The sequence below is a fragment of the Ruditapes philippinarum genome, unplaced genomic scaffold (assembly GCF_026571515.1).
Source record: "Ruditapes philippinarum isolate M1 unplaced genomic scaffold, ASM2657151v2 ctg4087_1_1_1_1, whole genome shotgun sequence".
Lineage (NCBI taxonomy): Eukaryota > Metazoa > Mollusca > Bivalvia > Venerida > Veneridae > Ruditapes > Ruditapes philippinarum.
In genome coordinates this window covers 117229-138104 of record NW_026863846.1, presented here as the reverse complement: position 1 = coordinate 138104, position 20876 = coordinate 117229, and the positions used below count along the sequence as shown (strand labels likewise).

General features: G+C 33.7%; 1 protein-coding gene across 1 annotated transcript; it reads right to left on the bottom strand.

Moving 5' to 3' along the window:
- Nucleotides 1-3383: 3383 nt before the first annotated feature.
- LOC132723512 (solute carrier organic anion transporter family member 2A1-like) lies at nucleotides 3384-19585 on the bottom strand. The gene is made up of 14 exons (XM_060708237.1): nucleotides 19476-19585; nucleotides 17622-17767; nucleotides 16476-16562; nucleotides 14926-15042; nucleotides 13329-13634; nucleotides 12473-12653; nucleotides 11123-11341; nucleotides 10634-10798; nucleotides 9221-9410; nucleotides 7014-7158; nucleotides 5653-5810; nucleotides 5135-5199; nucleotides 4312-4592; nucleotides 3384-3566 (listed from the first exon to the last, which is right to left on the bottom strand). The coding sequence occupies exons 2-14, from the start codon at nucleotides 17751-17753 to the stop codon at nucleotides 3534-3536; spliced, it is 2079 nt and encodes a 692-aa protein (XP_060564220.1). The 5' UTR covers nucleotides 17754-17767; nucleotides 19476-19585; the 3' UTR covers nucleotides 3384-3533.
- Between the last annotated feature and the right edge of the window lie 1291 nt (nucleotides 19586-20876).

Genomic DNA, 20876 nt, shown 5'->3' with positions numbered 1-20876 from the left:
TCCGCCGAAAGGCTCAAATGTATTAAATCATAAAGAAGTAGATTTTTTTGAAGAAATTGAAAAAGGTATAGAAAAATATAGTAAATTAGGGAAAGTCTATGTAATAGGAGACTTCAATTCAAGAACGTCCGATTTAAATGATATTTTAGAGTATGATAGATACCTTGATATTGATAATGATGATGATTTAATGGTTGAAATTAGTAATATACCAATACGTATAAATCAAGATAATTGTATTGATAATAATGGAAAAAAATTAATTTCTATGTGTAAAAGTACAGGATATATCATACTTAATGGTCGAATACATGGAGATCAAGGTAAAGGTGACTTTACCTTCTGCTCAGTACGTGGACTTAGTGTAACTGATTATCTTTTATCACATTTTTTGAATTATAGTTTTATTTCTGATTTTGATATTCTAGAATGGAATGAATTTTCGGATCATGCACCTTTATATTTTACCTTTAATAGAAAATGTCGTCTATTTAATGATCAGACATATAGCAGGGTTAAAGAAAATGTTACTGAAAACAAAATAATTTGGGATAATGACAAAGTAAAAGATTTTTTAGAACTTCTACTTGCAAATAAAACTGATATAGATTCCTGCGTTGGGATAACTATACTGTTGAAAACACAGACCGAGACACTTTCAAACTATTTGTATTCAAATGCTATGAAAATATTCGGAAAGGATGTCCCTGTTTCGGATATACAAATTCGGACACATAAAAAGTCGAAATGGTTTGATGAATCATGCTTCTTGGCTAAAAAAGAATTTAAAATAGCTAGGAATTTATTTCTGAGAAATAAAACTGATGAAAATAGAATTAAATTCACCAAAAGTAGAACTAAATACAATCTAATAAAGAAAAAAGCAAAAACAAATTTTAAAATTAATGAAGCGAAACGTTTAGAAGAAATTGCAAAAACACAACCGCGTACATTCTGGAAGTCAATAAAAAAATGCTATAAAAGTAAAAACATCTGTGAAGAAAAAATAGAAATAGATGAACTTTACGATCACTTTAATAATCTTTTTGGGGAAATACCTGAAACTAATGATCAAGAATCAGAATTTAGACAAGAAACCAATATTTATGAAAATTTAGATAAAGATATTACCGAGAATGAAATTCGGAACGCAGTATATGGACAAAAAAGTTTTAAGGCATGTGGTCCCGATTGTATATCCGCAGAAATTATTAAGTCGTCGTATGATATCATTTCTCATACTTACTTAATATATTTAATAGATTATTCTTAAATTCTGATTACCCTGAAGCTTGGGGAGATGGATATATTATACCAATATTTAAAGGCGGAGACAAAACTGACGCAAAAAACTATCGTGGTGTAACTTTAAATAATATAATAGCCAAAATATATTCTCAGGTACTTTTAAATAGGTTAACTAAATGGACTATACAATATGAGAAAATTGCTAATAATCAATTCGGATTTCAAAAAGGGAAAAGTACAGTCGATTGTGTTTTCATTTTGCATTCTGTTATTTCAAAGTTATTAAATTCTGGTAAAAAAGTATATAGTGTATTCATTGATTATGAAAAATGTTTTGATAAGATAAATAGATCATCTCTCTGGCAAAAGTTATTAAGTGAAAACGTTAGCTCTAGAATGGTAAACGCAATAAAATCTATGTATAGAACTGTTCGATTACGTATTAGGTTTAATAATAGACTCTCTGAGCCAATTCTCTCACACTTGGGCGTGAAACAGGGAGACCCGAGTTCTTCTTTGATGTTTATGATGTTCGTAAATGATATTGTTGACAATATAAATACTAATCTAGATGGATTATTCACATATGAAAGATTTAATTTTATTTTTAATTTTATACGCAGATGATCAGGTGTTATTTGCAACATCACCAGAATCCTTACAATCAATAATAAATGATAATGAAATATATTGTAATACATGGGGTCTTAAAATAAATTCTTCAACGACTTTAAGAATATGATTTTTTAAAAAAAGGCAGTAAACATACAAATTATGACTTTTACCTTTATAATACTCCATTAGCAAATGTTACTTCTTTTAAATATTTAGGCGTATATTTTTTCAAAAATGCAAATTAGAATAGAACCCAAAAAATGTATTGCAGAACATGCATCTAAATTTTTACATAAACTATTTTCAATTTTGGATAAGTATGAATTTTCTACTAGTGAAAAAAAGTAAATTGTTTGATTTGCTAGTTGCTACTGTACTAAACTACTGTTCAGAAGTCTGGGGAATGAATGCAGGAACAGATATAGAACTTATTCATACAAAATTCTGTCGAAAACTTTTATATGTTAATAAATCAACTAATACTACTGGTCTCTACGGAGAATTAGGGAGAGTTCCTATGATTATTTTTAGAAAAATAAATATGATAAGATATTGGATCCATTTACTGAAATCAGACAACTCTTTGCAAAAACAAATTTATATCATGCTTAAGAATGATGCCAATAATAATATAACATACAATAATTCAAATTGGGCCTTTCATATAAAAAACAATGTTAAACAATCTAGGACTTTCAAATATATGGATAAATCAAGATAATGGAAATTTTACATTTTTAGAAATTAAACAAAGGATATTAGATAATTATTATCAAGCTTGGTATGCAAACATAAACAATTCACAACGTTTACTTACTTACTGTAGGTTTAAACAATCTTTTAACTTTGAAACATATTTAAATTCAATAAGTGAAAGGAAATTTCGGATTGCCTTAAGTAGATTTAGATTATCATCGCATAATTTAGAAATAGAAAGAGGTAGATATCTTAATATAGAACGAACTAATAGAATATGTAAATTTTGCAACCAAGATTATATAATTGAAGATGAGTATCATTTTCTTCTTGTCTGCCCAATATATCGAGAAATAAGGAAAAAATACTTCAAACCATATTTTTGTAGGTGGCCAACTCTTAATAAATTTGATAGACTGATGTCCACAGATAATGAAAGACAATTGTTAAACTTATCAAAATATATATTTTTTTCAAATAAATTAAGGAATAGTTTAGAAATTTGATAATTATTATATTGGTATCGATTTAAATTTACCTATGTCAAACTAGTTTATTTATAGTGTAAGCTTCTCTATGCAGAAAATATTTGATTGCTAATGATTTCTCGTGTCATTTGTCACCTTATGTCAAATGTATATTATGGCTAAAAGCATTGTAATGCTTAATTGCTAAATAAATGTTGTTGTTGTTGTTGTTGTTGTTGTTGTTTACCAATGGCTGACATTCGTATCCTTGCTCGAGGGGTTATGATAAAGAACTTTACACAAACGAGAAGCAACAAAAATAAGTCATACTGTTAAAAAACAATAAAAAAGCAAGGAAATGGTCAAAGTTTATTGAACGAAAGCGTCCTTTATTACGAACGACCGTGATGTAATAGGATGTAGTCTCGGACACTGTCCATTGTAACAGCTTTAAAACACGGAAGTTAGAACAAATAAATTGCTGATTGTTTTTTTCTTGTATTACTTTCAATCATCTGTTTTCTCCATTGGTTTGTATATCTGTCAAAAGAAAAGAAAAAATCACAATAAATTAAATGAAACAAATGTTCCGCAAGTCCATGCTTTTGTGTAATAAGATTCAAATTTTAAAGTCACAATGTGCCTCAGAAATAAATATTTTTCTTATTCTTTAGAAATGTCATGTAATGTTTTAATTATAATTTAATGGATTTAGGGCATGTTAAAAAATGTTTAAAAACAGCTAAAGGTTGTTGTCTGAAATTGCAATAATATGTCTTAAAGGTGGGAAAATGTAAACAAAGTAGTTTTTTGACTTCCATGCAAAATATTAATTCACTATCATTATACCAATTGCCAACAGAGCAAAAGATAGGTTAAGTTTAAAGGAAATGAGAATTTTCTGGAAAAAATAAAAGTTTTTGAGAAATAAAAATGATATGCATTTTGGAGATAAAATGGGCCTTTAGCATAAAGAAATGCTATTTTGAATATTTAATGTATAAAGGTAACTATCATAGTTGTTTCTGTTGAAACAATTATGAATAATAGGCAAACTTAAGCCGCGGGGCTTGTTGTATCTATTGACAGTCTATTTATATGCATCAGTAAGATTTATCGTCTGTCAAATTAATCATCTGTAAAAATTAATCATCTGTAAAAATTAATCATCTGTCAAATTAAATCATCTGTCAAATTAATCATCTGTCAAATTAATCTTGTTTATAAATATACTATATATGTTTCAGATTACATTTACAAGAAAAAAAATTGATATAACTCTGACCTTTCCATTTTGTTCATTTCCAACACTAATTGTGTTTTCTACTTCCGGTTTCTTTTCGTCCTCCCGCCATTTCGTGACTCCTTTAACACGGAAATAGATATACAACATAATGACGATACCCATGGCGACGGATGTCGCTATTGTCCCGTATCCGTGAACAGCATTACGGAAAAATACGATGTCGTAAAGTAGACAAGACTGGCGTTCCCCGCACGTGTATTTCCACAGTGAACAAGTTCCGTCAATAATCCTTCCAAATATAACAGGGCCCGGCATCCAACCTACATAAAATAGCAGTTTTTTATATATAACAAGGCCGGGAACCAAACCTACATGAAAATAATATTTCCGAACATAACAAGACTGGGAACCAAACCTACATGAAAATAATTTTTTCCGAATATAACAAGGCCGGGAATCAAACCTTATGAAAATAATATTACAGAAGATAACAAGACTTGGAACCAACCCTACATAAAAATAATATTTTCAAATATAACAAGGCCGTTAATCACACCTACATTAGAATAATATTTCCGAATATATAACAAGGCCGGGAATCAAACCTACATAAAAATAATATTTCCGAGTGTAACAGGGTCCAGCAGCCAATCAGTATTAATAAATAGAAACAGTTCCGAACATGAATGAGGATAAAATAATGCACAAATAAATTTGCCAATATCAATACTCAGATACTATGTTGTAATTTTGACAGCAAGTTATCATAGTTCTTTTGATACGCAGCTACGTTTTACCCTTCATTTTAAATGAGAGTTTTTTCACATTAAATAATTGTAAATATACATGTATGTCAGTATACCTAGAGCAGAAACTAAAAATCCGGAAAATGCTGAAGCAGCTGCTCTGTCCCTTTCCTCAACGCATCTGTAACAGTAAATACGGTATATATTAGCAAAACACATCTAGTTAATCACAGTTAAATATACACACAAAAAAACTTCATTGTTTTAATTACAAATTTATGATATGAATTAATAAAGAAAATCATAATCTGACGAAACGAAAAAAAGAAAGACAAAAGACAAATATTTAAAAACTGCATATTCAGGGGTTTGAACTGAACTCACGCCCTATCGAAACTGCAATGCCAATCACCTCTTAATTCTTATAATAAAGGGAAGTAACCGCCACGAGGAGTTTGGCATTATGCATGTTCTAGTTCTCTCCTCTGATAAAAAAAAACACTGTTGGCATCATAGTAATTATGCAAATTGGTGAAAAATCAATGATAACGTTCAAATATTATCTAGCAAAGTTTAAAGTAATCATTGTTTTGTGTAATTGCCACTAAATGAGAGTAAATAAATTTTAGAGTACCTAATTTTTGCCAAAAATGTAGGTATAATCTTGAAGGCTGTGAAAAGTTTTCCAACAAACGTGAAGGCAGCGTAAGTGTACAACTTAGACGAGCACCCTTGATCACAGAGTCCAGCTGTAGCCTGACCCGTGCTTATACACGAGCAGTTCATAAATGTCTGAAATAAGAAATGAGCCGCGTCACGACAAAACCAACATAATGGGTTTGCGACCAGCATAGATCCAGACCAGCCTGCGCATCCGCACAGTCTGATCAGGATCCATGCTGTTCGCCATTAGTTTCTCTACTTGTAATAGGGTTGGTAAGCGAACAGCATGGATCCTAATCAGACTGAGCCGTGTCACGACAAAACCAACATAGTGGGTTTGCGACCAGCATGGTTCCAGACCAGCCTGCGCATCCGCGCAGTCTGGTTAGGATTCATGCTGTTCGCTTACCAACCCTATTACAAGTAGAGAAACTAATGGCGAACAGCATGAATCCTAACCAGACTGCGCGGATGCGCAGGCTGGTCTGGATCCATGCTGGTCGCAAACCCACTATGTTGGTTTTGTCGTGACACGGCTCATTTCTTATTTCAGCTGAAAGATCATGTAACACATTTTTTTTATGGTTTTGTATCATAAATACGATGCTCAAATTAAAAATTTTCAATTTTGTAAGTTCCAAAAAGCGTTATTTATAAAGATATTACCGAATTTACATTTCATGTATATAAAGGGAGGTAATTAAAAAAAATAGTTTCTATAAAGTCTAACTCAATTTTTTCGATAAGAATTGAATGCATATATTTTAATGATTACATATAAGATGTACAAATATTTGCAGTACATAATTTGCATATTCTTCGATGTTTGAAAATTGTTTTATAAGCATAATTATATACATATAAATAATTCCTCTTAAGTGTGGTTTACAACCTCAATTACAACATACAGGATCTTTAAATACCTTTACTTGTAATAAAAGTAAACGTTAAGTTATGGCCGTTTGCTTAAGGTCGTTGACTTCAAACCACTTGTCCCTCACTGCTGTGGGTTCGAATCCCGTCAGGGACTGTGGATTCTTTCATGCGAGGAAGCTATCCAGCTAGCTTACGGAACGTCGGTGGTTCTACTTAGGAGCCCGTTCTTGCCTGAAATAATGCACGGAACGGCACCCACCAGTAAATCTAGAACGTCGCCATATGACTTATACTGTGTCGGTGTGACGTAAAATCAATTAAAAACAACAAACAAACAAAAACAATTAAAAATATTTATAACTGTATCCTCAATCAAGAAAAGTGTAAAAAAAATGCTAGTGTATAAATGTCTTATTTTAATTTAGTCGACTATATAGTTAGTAATCACAAATATACCGTAACATCTTTCACCGTGCACCCGGCATGGCAAGGGCTAAAATACGACCGTCCATCATCGCCGCAAACTGGGAAATATTTCTCGTCGTCGCAGACACAACCTTGTACGCACGATTCAACAGGTGTGAACAAGGGGGACAACTCACTTTATAAAAAAAGAGTCTTTAATAGTTTATTACATATAATGTTGGACTAATTAGCCAACCGAGGAAAAATTAGATTAAAATACTAAAGAAATTTTTAATGCTTGTATATAGGAGGAAAAGTTTAAATATTAGATATGAAACTTAATCCAAACATGAAAGTAGAATATCTAAGAATGATATCTAAAAAGAATAAGTAAATAAATGAATGAATAAATAAATAAATAAACAAGCATCTTCCGATAGGTAGTGGATGTGGTTTTCACTCTGGGTCACGGCAGTAAGCCACATTATCACCAGAGCTTACTTCAGCTAACGCATCGTTCCTGGCTGTAAAGCACTTAACCAGTACTAACTGCCTCCACTTTTGCAAGAAACTGAAACTTCTGTACATGCTCGAGCAGAGAGGCACAGTGCGAATGACCGTAAAAAAAATTCATGATAAATCACAGCAAAAGTGACCGGAATCGTCCAGGAATCGAACCCGGATCGTCAGATTCACAGTCAAACGCTCTACCTATTGAGCTATCCGGACGTCTTTTCCTACAAATTTAAATATATGGCAAGAATCGTCTAATGGTAGCTTTAATTCCTTCAGATTTGATTAAATGGCAGCAAGCATATATTGATATGTTTAACACCTTCAAATTTATTCGGAATATCTTGAATCATAGATCTTTTATTATAGTAAGCGTCCTTTTTAACACTATTAGATTTATCATAAAGAAAAAGAATATATATACAACTGGAAATAAGTTAAGTACACACCGGAAATTTAAAATTGGTTGTGATTGAAATCACTGTCACGAAATGACGACTCGATTGACAAAACTTTTTCAAGTGGATAATTTCGGTAAATGTTAACGATAACGTAACCTAAAATGACGTTATGTAGCCAATTTTTTAAGGGGACAGGGGACAAAGCTGAACGATGGCCCCGTCAATTTTTGTTAATAACTTAGACATGATATTTTGAAGGAACTTGAAACTTTTGATATTTCTCTGTCATTGTAATTCTTTCTTGTTTGTGTGTAAAGGAAAGAGCAGTATTTTTGGGTTTTTACCCGAAACAAAGCATTTTGGTAGCTGTGTATGTATTTATGACTCTCCGAATGGAGGTGAAAAAGTTAAAAATCAAGCTTTAACAGTTGGCGCCAAACAAGTAAGAAATTTTGGTTAAATTTTGTGAAAAATCTAAACTATGACAGACACTTTATTGGTCATTTTTGAAATTCCATTCATTGCACTGGTTTAGCGATATTTTACAAAGAATCGGGCGAATTCTTGAGTATGCTGCACCTTCATGAAGATTGTCCATATTGGTATATTTTAGGTGTGATTTTTGGTGGGTGGGGGTAAACATAAATTGCTGTCAGTCATTTATGTAAGGAGCAATGCATGCAAACTATTATTTACTTACATGTATGTCAAATATCCTTGAATAATGCTGTGCAGCATGTTATCAGCCTGTGAAACAGATTTTGAAATATTTGGAATTGTGTTTCTGGCCATACTGAAATACAAAATTGTTCATTTATGGTCCCCTGCCCCCTTAATAACGTGTTGTAATCGCCACGTGCCCGGATGATAGCCTCAAACCTTCTCCTCATACTATCGAAAACTTAATAAGGCGCTTATACGATTTTGAGGTAAATTTTGCTATTCTTAGTTCAGAGCTTGTTCCAGTTGTTGCAGATTGATTAGGCCTACAGGTGGTTCGTCCCTTTACCCAAATAACATTTAAATTTTCGGTTGTTGTCATGTCAAAATTGAGGCAAAATGCCGGGGGTGTGCATAATTTATTTCCATGTGTATATATAATTATATGAGCCGCGTCACGACAAAACCAACATAATGGGTTTGCGACCAGCACGGATCCAGACCAGCCTGCGCATCCGCGCAGTCTGATCAGGATCCATGCTGTTCGCTATTAGCTTCTCTACTTTTGTAAGCGAACAGCATGGATCCTGATCAGACTTGGCGGATGCGCAGGCTGGTCTGGATCCATGCTGTTCGCAAACCCATTACGTTGGTTTTGTCATGACGCTGCTCATATAATAATACCTTTTGCCATTATCTCCAACCAAAGCTGGCTGATCACATCCGAGAAGGAACCCACTGCACATACATATAAAATTTAACAGATAGAAAAATATCAATAATTTTAATGTAGTCTGTGGGGTCATCTCAATTTTACGTGACATCACACCTCCGAGAAAAGAACCCAGCGCCACAGCCGATATTGAACTTAGAGCTGAAACAAATAGGGAAATAAATACTTTTGGTAGGCCATCAAAGAAAAGTAAAACGTTGTTGTTACTGTCGAACAATTATTAAGGCGGTGCTACGGGGGAACAAAGAAAAAATTAATATAGTTTGAAATTGTTAACAAATGACAATTTATTTTTGACGTTTATATCACGGTGCAGAAATTTTCACTACTAAGGAGAAAAAATGTGTAAAGGGCCTGGTACTCCAAGGGTCCGGGTTCAAGTTCCGACCAGACTGCATACTTTAACATTTGGCGACCAACGTAGTAACGTGACTACATATAGCTCAGATTTTAATCTACATTACTCTGTAACCCTGAGAAATTCGAGGACGAGTTTCAATATAGCTGGGGAGTATGTCATGGTTCAGAACTGTTCACTTTTAGGATAGAAGATGTGTAAGTGGTCGGATAGGTCAGTCGATAGAGCCATGGAACGGTATTCCGAGAGTTCCAGGTTCGAGTCCAGTTTAAGCTTCACTTTTTTTATCACCCTGTGACATTAATAACAATCCAAATACAAAGTATGCCTCAAATGAAGGTTCAAGCAAGACATTGTTAAACATCTCATTACCATTACTTTATATTTAACTTCCTCTAGCATGGAAGGTAACGTGACTCTCAATACAATCGTCTTTGCTTTAAATAGAGCTTACTTTTGAACATATTGGAATTACAAGTAAGCGGCTATGTTCTGTTAGGGCAAGCACCTTTTTCCCTAAGGACTCAGAGCGCAAACCAAGGCATTAGAATGGTGACAGTTCAACAGGACGATGGCGAAGAGCGAAAGTTCAGTGGAATTAAAACTGCCACCATTGCAATGTCGCTATCGTACTGTCGTGCTTGGCTATTGTACTTTCGTACTGTCACCATTGTACTGTTGCGCATGGCTATCAAAGTTTCGTACTGTCACCATTGTACTGTCGCGCTTGGCTATCGTACTTTTGTACTGTCACCATTGTACTGTCGCGCTTGGCTATCACTTTCGTACTGTCACCATTGTACTGTCGCTCTTGGCTATTGTACTTTCGTACTGTCACCATTGTACTGTCGCGCTTCACCATATCATGTAGTACTAACGTCTTGTTACTACCGTACTGTCAAGGTTCCCCCATTGTGTTATGTCCGCGTTTACATGTAGATTGCGCTGAACCTACCGAAACACATTAAATGTTGGCATGCTGTTATCTAAAATAAATTATTCTTACCAAGTATAATGTTCGCCTGCCATAACGGGATCGTGTATTGTGCAGCAAGATATTTCGGCATGAATGATAAAACTCCAGCCACTCCTATTATGTTAATACAGGACGATATGGTTATGACCATGTACACAGGGTTACGTAAAACACGCCCGACTGTTTGTCCAAATTCTGAAAAAAATAATTATTTATCATATTCAAGATAAAAGATTTTAGAATATCGATGTATTTTATTTACAGAGCATTATATACCGGAAGTGATAGTATTATATACCGGAAGTGGTAGTATTATTTACCGGAAGTGGTAGTAGTATTTACCGGAAGTGGTAGTATTATATACCGGAAGTGGAAGCATTATAAACCGGAAGTGGTAGAATGATATACCGAAAGTGGTAGTTTATTTACGAGAATGATATTTTTAAATGTAATTATAAGGCTACATTGACTTAATACTTGTTATTGGTACTAATGTAAAACTCTCGGAGAGTTTAATACCTTTCAGTTCATGCTTCAATGTTTTGGACGCACTCCTTTTTGCAGCTGGCTTCATCTGTTTCTCCGATATTTCTAAATCTTTCATTCGGCTTTTACTTCTTAGCTTACGAGGGAAACACATAATTGGAACACTGAATAGTATTGCAAATGACCCGAACACAAGAAACCCCAGCCACCACGCCCCTATCCATCGTGGATCAGTGGGTGTGATACTGACCGCTGAAAATATTCATATTTTATTGGACAAAAAAGTATTTAAATTTACTATACGATTTTATAAAGCATAATACTTTTATTGTTGTTAATTCCCACATTTCAGTCTGTAAGTCAAGTAGTTTAAGAAACTTACACGTTATTTGCCTTACAGACATCATTACGTATAGCTTAGTAACCATTAGTAAGTATTTACAAAATTAAATTGGTCGAGTACTGCACTGCTATGGTGGTTTTTTGGTACACTGCGAGTTGCGTTGTCGTTAACATCCTTTATTGTTATCTCCTGTTCGCCTTGTCGCTAGCGACAAAACGCCAAACGGCGCGTTGTCGCACTGTCGTCTTGTCGTCCTGTCTCTAGCGCACGCCAAACGACATCGCGATACTGCGCCGCAAAACAACGCGCTGTTTGGCGTACGCTAGAGACAGGACGACAAGACGAAAGTCCGACAACCCGCCGTTTGGCGCTTTGTTGTGTTGTCGCTAGTGCTAACACGACGCACAAAAGCGCTCCAAATTAGCTACCATAGTACTGCGGTACAGAACAAACCAACTAATATCTTTATTTTATACCGAAGAAACGCTACACGTGACGCTATAAAGTTATCTAAGAAATGTCCGATTCTACAATACGTTTTCATTGGCGATTTCTGACGTCATTCAGATACAGTTAAAGATTAGGTAAAGATTTTACGCACTCAACTGTCCATTATATGCCAGTTTGCAATTGCGCTGTCATGCCAGCAATTAGATGTATTAAAGATATATTATGCTCATCTTAGAGTAAAATATTTTTATCCGAGAAATTAATAGAAATATATGTAATTCTTTCTGAATATGTTTAATAGTAAAAATGAATGTACAAACTGTGTGTTGGAAGCTGCATATCTTATTATAGATCAGGTAAAGTTTGTCCTTTCTTAACAAAAATAGCCAGGTTTTTTTTAAAGAACACTATATATTCTTATTGTGTCAAACATAAGATATCTACTTTGTGTGTAGTCACAACATGCATATTCTATATTTAAAAGAGTCTGTGTAGCAATTATCAATATTTGAAATTATAAACTTGAGCATAGTATATCTTTAACTCTAGAATCAAGTAAATGTTGCTTATAAAAGTACTTATAAACGTACGTTCAAGCGTGACATATATTTTACTAAAGAGGCCACCCAGCAGATAAGCAAGTGCCGGACCAAATATTCCGGTACCAGTCAAAATTCCCATGTAAAAACCAGTTTTTCGTTTGTCGACAGCGTCATCCACATATAAGGTAACAAATGGATAACGGACAGATTTTCCGACGCCTTGAAATACCTGCAATAGGAAAGCGGTAACGACTCTAAAATTGTATTATGTATTCTGAGATATAAAGAGTAATAAATACAAAACCCGCGTCCTTGACCTTTTGAACATGCAAATGAAACATGATTAGTTAGCTCTTGTCATCTGGTGGAACATGCCATTCAAACATTGCTAATTTGGAATGTTGGCAGAACATGCAAATCAAATATGGCTCTTTGGAAAGTTGGCAAAACATGCAAATCAAATATGGCTATTTAGTCCTTGCCAAGGAGGCAATACGAAAATTGTTGTTAAACACTTGACCAAGCTGACAGATCATTCCAGCCGAACATGGTTGCTTACCACTAACCAAGTTTTTCGAGAGCATAAAATCAAACATGGTTGCCAAGTACTTGTCAAGCGTTCAGAGCATGTCAATCATATATGATTGCTTACCACTTGCCAAGTTGTAAGAGAGCAAGGCAATAAAGATATTACCCAATACTTGTCAAACTGACAGGAAACATTGTTCTTCATGTCTTTATTTTACTTAAAATATATTTATAAAAAGTTATTATTTCTTTTACATTTTATTTAACAAAAACTGGTTAACAAAAGAAAAAAAAGGGATAAATTAGACGAAAAATAAATTATAACATTCAAACCAGAAAACAAAACAGATTTAGAAATTCATCAATTTATACGTACCATCCCTACAGCAATGAGACAGTAGGCAACTTTTTTGATATGTAGTTGTTCCATGTTCGCCGTGGCTTGCGCACTTCCTTCAGCCGCGTTACAACTTCCGTCGGCGTTCATAGTCTCGTTCTGACATAGAGGCACCTTCCGGCCGCCTGCAGCTCTTACAACCGACACGTTTGACATTCCGATATTACTTGATCTACTTTCAATATCGTATGAAGAATGGTCTTGTAAAAAGTACGGCAGTGCACACATTATTCCACATACGCCAAACAAAATAGTGCTGATACCCAACCCTCTAGGAATATGTACCTTTAATATAAAATATCTTGTCGCTGAGGATTTCTTAAAAAATACACAGGTCAGAACCCTTGATACGATATGAAAACAACACTTACTGAAACATCGTTGTCATTATATTATTATCTTAAAAATGACACAGGTGAGAACCATTAAAACATCGTTGTCAGTATTGCCATAGATATTTACTTGAAAGAAATGTAGTCATTTCCATGTTTGTTTTTATTGTTTTCCTTAAGAACATTAAAATAGTTTTCCTATTGCTTTGTTAATATAATGCCAATATGGATCAAGACATTCGAGGGCCGAGCAACATTTGTAAAATATCCAAACTTGGCTTATCTTCAGAAATTTTTTTATTTAACATCGAATATTTAAATCAATTCAGATGCTTTGATTTTAAGTGATAAATAATTTGCTCCTATTACGATGAGGCCGAACAATAATACACAAACTTGGACTTGTGTACATTATTGTTTGGGATCATCCCTTCTTAGCGATGTACCTAGTAAATTTTACACTTGTCAGAAGCTTATTTAATTACCTTTCTAGCGATGTATCCAGCAAATTTTACACTTTTTAATTACCTTTCTAGCGATGTATCCAGCATATTTTGCACTTGTCTAATTACCTTTCTAGCGATGTATCCAGCAAATTTTATACTTGTCTAATTACCTTTCTAGCGATGTATCCAGCAAACTTTACACTTTTCTAATTACCTTTCTAGCGATGTATCCAGCAAATTTTATACTTGTCTAATTACCTTTCTAGCGATGTATCCAGCATATTTTGCACTTGTCTAATTACCTTTCTATCGATGTATCCAGCAAATTTTATACTTGTCTAATTACCTTTCTAGCGATGTATCCAGCATATTTTGCACTTGTCTAATTACCTTTCTAGCGATGTATCCAGCAAACTTTACACTTTTCTAATTACCTTTCTAGCGATGTATCCAGCATATTTTTGCACTTGTCTAACTACCTTTCTAGCGATGTATCCAGCAAACTTTACACTTTTCTAATTACCTTTCTAGCGATGTATCCAGCAAATTTTATACTTGTCTAATTACCTTTCTAGCGATGTATCCAGCATATTTTGCACTTGTCTAATTACCTTTCTAGCGATGTATCCAGCAAATTTTATACTTGTCAGAAGCTTATATCATTACCTTTCTAGCGATGTATCCAGCAAACTTTACACTTGCCTAATTACCTTTCTAGCGATGTATCCAGCAAACTTTACACTTTTCTAAATACCTTTCTAGCGATGTATCCAGCAAACTTTACACTTTTCTAATTACCTTTCTAGCGATGTATCCAGCAAAGACAACACATGTCAGGAAGCCTATATCATTACAGCTCATTAGGAGACCAGTCTCCGCACTACTGAATCCAAACTGCTTCTCTAACATTGAAACCTTTCAAATTCAGAGAAATGTTAACGCAAAAGTTATTCGAGATAGTTGTTTGAAAGTGATCATTAAAACCTAAATATCTTTAACGTATCAGCCATTTCTTATTATTATTTTGCTGTAAAACATATTGTGAAAAAAAAAGAATGAAAAAATTGATGTACATTGAACGTAATGTCGACCACAAATTACCATACTGCGTCTATTTTAATGTACATTGAATCTAATGTCGACCACAAATGGTCATATTGCAGCTTTTTCAATAAACATTGAGTCTAATGTCGAAAACAAGTTATTATCTAGGGTCTATTTTAATGGACATTGAGTCATATGCCGACCACTTATTATCATGCTGCAACCATTTTAATTGAACCGGATGTCGAACGCAGATTATCATCCTGTGTCTATTTCAATGTACATTTTACCTTATGTTGACCACAAAGATACAAGAATTTTAGAATTTGTCCAAAATAAGTATAAGATTTGTTTGCAGAATCAAGTTAATTTATTTATGAGGCACCAGCGGGAGTTGGAGACAAACCAAAGAAGAAATAATAAAAGTCCAAGATAAATATTACATAATGTAAAAACTCGGTATTTTGTTTTTCAGTTATTCAATTGTCAGTTTATCAAAATATGACTACAAATTTCATTCTGAATGCCTTTTACTAGCAGTACTACATGTATATGGGAGTTAATATGAAAGTTTGTATAATTTTGCGATATCTTTAAAAATAGTCATTCACCATTGTTGAAACTTGACACACAATCTATCAGTTACATCGTTTTAACGGAAACGACACCTTTTTGTTTCCTATCATTTAATAATTGGTTGCTGGAAAAGAAATGACGTTGATAAAAAAAACATTCAGTTGTAAATTGTAGTAAGGTTTTGTGTAAAGCTTAATTGATAGCCAGCATGACGTAGTCCAATTGAAGTTAGGGCTTTTCTAGATATTAGGAGAGTTTGAGGGGGAAAAGGTTGATTCCACTTCTGAACTTGCAAAACAATCTCAACAGCTGATATTCATTCAAAGAGGTATTGTTTATTGAAACTTAGAAACACATAAAGTGCGTGCATTTCACTGGCGACAAAGTAGAGAAAGTACGGCTTATAGTAAATTAAGCAACGTCATTTTTGTATTGACGTTTAATAACGCTACTGGTATGGGTGACATGCATGTTTGTCTAAACTGTAAAAAATAGTTTTAGCATTTACCTTATTAAATGTACACATATATGTATATAAATGTTGAAGTTTACGAACACACAAGCATATAATTTGTTAAAAGTTCCAGCGATTTGGGGCATTTGATGAAGGAATTATACAAAGTTTCTAAATAACCCTCGAATATTAGAAACTCATTTTTGTTGAAATTAAGTTTTGAGGTGATAATTACATTAAAGACAAAACGGAATTTCTGTGTCTTGAATATTACCTGAGAATTGACGTAAACAGTCAAAGTTGAGGTGAGAAGACCGGAAATACTGTATACACCAATAAACGCGCCGATTCTTGCAAAAACCTGAAATCATGACAAAAATAATATATATAATATTATATACTTATAAATGAAATATTGAAAAATATTGATGAAATAAAATGCGTAATTTTATTACCCGTATTTTCACTGTACAAATTTATTTTTCACTGCAGTTAAACATATTTTCCATATTTTTACTGGTGTCTTGCCGGACTACTTTCTTCTAAATTCAGTCAAAACACAAAGTTAAAAGGGAACTTTTCCCATCTATAAGATTAAAAAAGAGAAATATTATATAATAAACAGAAAATTCAAGTTTTTTTTTTCTATTCGTAACGGATTTATTTACATCTTGTGGTATGAAAATTTTCATATTTCTTTGCTGCTCGATGAAAATAAATCCTGTATTTATAGCAGCAACTTAAATAGAATCTATCCTCTATATATGTGTCACAGGTATGTCACGCCGTTATACCAATATACTCTTAGTACACTAAATCCACGCAATGTACTGTTTGTAATATTGAAACTACTTAACGTGATTTACAATAACTTTGTCACTTTTAATCTTTACTTTTCCTTGGTTAATTAGAATAAACAGATAAGCCACACAAACACGAAAATTCAGTAATTATTTAATTATTAATTGCATACGTTTCGGCTATATGCCTTCATCAGTGCAAAAAATAAAATTACCGGAACTGACGTCATAACGGAACACGCGATAAACGTCTCCTTAATTCTTATTGTTATTTAAATCATTTGAGAATCATTTATTACCAATCATAAGTCAAAGAAGCCTGAGCAAAATTACATATATTATATTGTAAAAGCCAAAGCTATAACTTTATATAATTCAAACGCTACCCGAGTTATAAGACATAAGCTCGGACAAAATCATGTCTTCAGTAACGGTGCAGTAGCGTATGGTAACGCAAGAGAACCTACCCCTAGAAGATTAGGTAGACCGTGTCCCCGTGAATGTTTCGCGTTTTATCTTGATTTCTTAAAAAGCTACACTAAAAGAAATGTGTGATTTTTGTCCGGCAACCGGTCAAACTCCAGTTTCTTTTAGGATTTATGATAAGCATTTTGGCCTACCTGCAAGAATTGTGGGCGGAAAGAACCAAAACCACATTGTGTGTCCGGGTCTGGTTCACACCGGATGTCTCCATTGATGCTTCTCACGTGACCATTGTCGTCTGCTACTGGCGGTAGTTTATCAAACTTCATCGCAGACGATTTATCTGAGTTTTATAGGGAAAAAATAGAAACGTTTATCATACAAGTTCCAGACAAAAGCGTGTCATGCATTAACGGGATGAAAATGAAAATAAAGGTCTCTGCAAAAAAGAAAATAGTCTACGCGGATAAGAAATAACTCCCCAATATACTTACAAGTAAAATGGTTTCCTGCGATGATATAAAGATATTTCATTTAACTATTTTAAACATTATTTGGGGGGGGGGGAGATAAATAAACGTTTGTATCAGGAATATAGTTGACAATAATCGATCAATATAGAAGAAGGTCTTTGATAACTGGTGACCGTTGAAGACCGGAGAAGGTCGAACATAAAACAATTATTTCTTTTAAGAAAATTATTAAATAGGCCTACCATTTTATGAATAATTCCGAGTAAAAAATAAAGTTAACACACAAGTTTACGCAGAAAATATCTCTATTTATTATGGCAGATGCCACTACGAATATTTTAATTTTGTAGATTTTCAGTTTAAACAATTTATTGTTTGTAAAATTTTAGATAGATATTAAAGAAACATTGATAATTTTCAAACACATCATTCAAGTTTTTCCACCTTAAACGGTATAATAATTATAGAAAATTAGAAATATCACGTAATAGTTTTTTGTTCTCAATTAGGTATTATTCGGACTAATTCCCTACAGGTAAATCCGTAACGTACCGGCAAACGGTATTTAGCTGGGTTTTTGAAAAGGTCAATTAACCAATCATATACGGTTTACAGATCACATGCCCCTCCATGTACCGAAAATAGGTCACGTGCTCCTCCATGCCTCAAAAGTTAAACGCGTACCAATACCCTGCGGTCTCCAGACCGCAGGGAATAACAACTTCTTGTCAAAAACACGACAACACGATGGCCAGATCAAGTGAATCTGTCGGCAAAATAAGTGAATCTTTCATCACTTAAAGTGAATTGCTAGATATTTTATGTGAATTGCTCGTTAAGTGTAATGGCCGGCAGTTTTAGTGATCCGCTCGGCAATTTCAGTGAATCGTTCGGCAATTTAAGTGAATCGCTCGGAAGTTTAAGTGAATCTTATGGAAAATTAAATGAATCGCTCGGAAATTTAAATGAATCGCTCGGATGTTTAAGTGAACCGCTCGACAATTTAAGTGAATCTTACGGACATTTAATTGAATAGCTCAGCAATTTAAGTGAATCTTACGGAAATTTAAGTTAATCGCTCGGCAGTTTAAGTGAATCGCTTGAAATTTAAGTGAATTTCTTGGCAATTTAAGTGAATCGCTCAGCAATCTAAGTGAATACTTCGGAAATTTAAATGAATCGCTCTGCAATTTAAGTGAATCGCTCGGCAATTTAAGTGAATCGCTCGGCAATTTAAGTGAATCGCTCGGTCATTTAAGTGAATCGCTCGGTCATTTAAGTGAATCGCTCGGTAATTTAAGTGAATCGCTCGGTAATTTAAGTGAATCGCTCGGTAATTCAGGTTAATTGGCATGCAGCAGTCTATTCACTATTCTCTAGGACCGCTGACGAAAACATGATGATAACCTTAAGTTGTAAATTTATAAGAATATCTCCTGTCATGAAAACTTAACGAACAACATCGATAGTTAAGGCTGAAATGAACGTTTCTAATTTGTGAACGAATAAAGCACTCAGAAACTTTCTTGAAATTTTTAAGAGTAAATTTATTGTCATTTAAAGAAATAATACACTTACTTTGAAGTTTACAGAGACTGGTTCTTGAAAGCACTATTATTACCAACTGAAATATCACCCTAGTTTTGTTTGCATGAAGTCTAATTAATTTCAGTGCACGTTTCCGGTACGTGCCGACTACAACTATTGTAATGACGGGTTACGTAAAGATGTTCTAAATAGAAAAAAATCAAAAGGTTCATAAATATTTCCTAATGACCACTAATTAAATAAATTTTAAACCATTATCATTGAATAAGATTACCTTGTTTTCAATTTGTCTTTTGTTAGGTATCTGCGGTCTGTCTGTCTGTGTTAAAATGCTAAAGCTATATCAATAGATAAAATGCGATTCTTAGAAAGCTCTTTTTTTTATTATTTTTAGTAAATGTATGTTGTCAAAAGGATCTGCTGTGGGGCCAAAAGTAAAAACGTTGTATATATAAATAATCTTTGCCATAAGCTGATCACAAATCGTTACTTAACACGGGACTTAGGATGTTTAGACTCAAGAAGATGAAGTTCATGATGTTGACATGTCCCCACCAGTCTTTCGAAGGTAAAATATCCGCATGCATCAGTTTTGTGGCAAGATATCCGTGTTCTTTTATATGATTATATATACATCGTTACCTTTATTGATAAGACACATACAATGCTGTAGTATAATACAATTTTACTTGTATGTTTTTAATTTGTAACATTTATTTTTGTTGACAAAATAGAGAAAATAAGACTCCCAAAAGAAAGCCCAACACGGCAAAGTTGAGAATGCTGCAGGCCCGGCCCGACCGTGCCATATCATGGACGGCACCACCAAGTGCAACCCCCTCCCCCCCCCCCCCAGCAACGGCCCAAGCATAATCCAACAATTAAACATCAATAGGTCAAATTTTGAAACTAGACACATTTATAGTAATAAGTTAACTATAACAAGGGTAATAAAGGAGGACACATTTATAATATGTAAATTGATATTTGCATACAATTATTCATAATTAGATATTCATCATTGGCTTGTTTATGCGTAGGAATACACCAGGTAGAAAATAATGCACTACTGAGCACATATAAATAAATAGATGTTAACTTAATCTTATTTATATGTTCTTACTTATTAACCAACACTGAGTGACCTGCTACTTAACCCTATTATATTGTCTCTTTCCGAATTTTGTTTGCAACGTGACTGTCTTACGTAAATATGTGTACAGTTCAGTAACTTACTTCTGTATTTATTAAAGCAACATGCCTCCAGATTCATGCTAATTTTCATGAAAATCTTACATTTGTATTGAAAATTAAAATATTGTCAAGTGAACAAAGATTGTAATTTACACATTGCAATAAACACTTTAAAATTCACGTCCCAGAATATGTCGCAAAAACATGAATGATACGTTATTAGAATCACCACGTGAC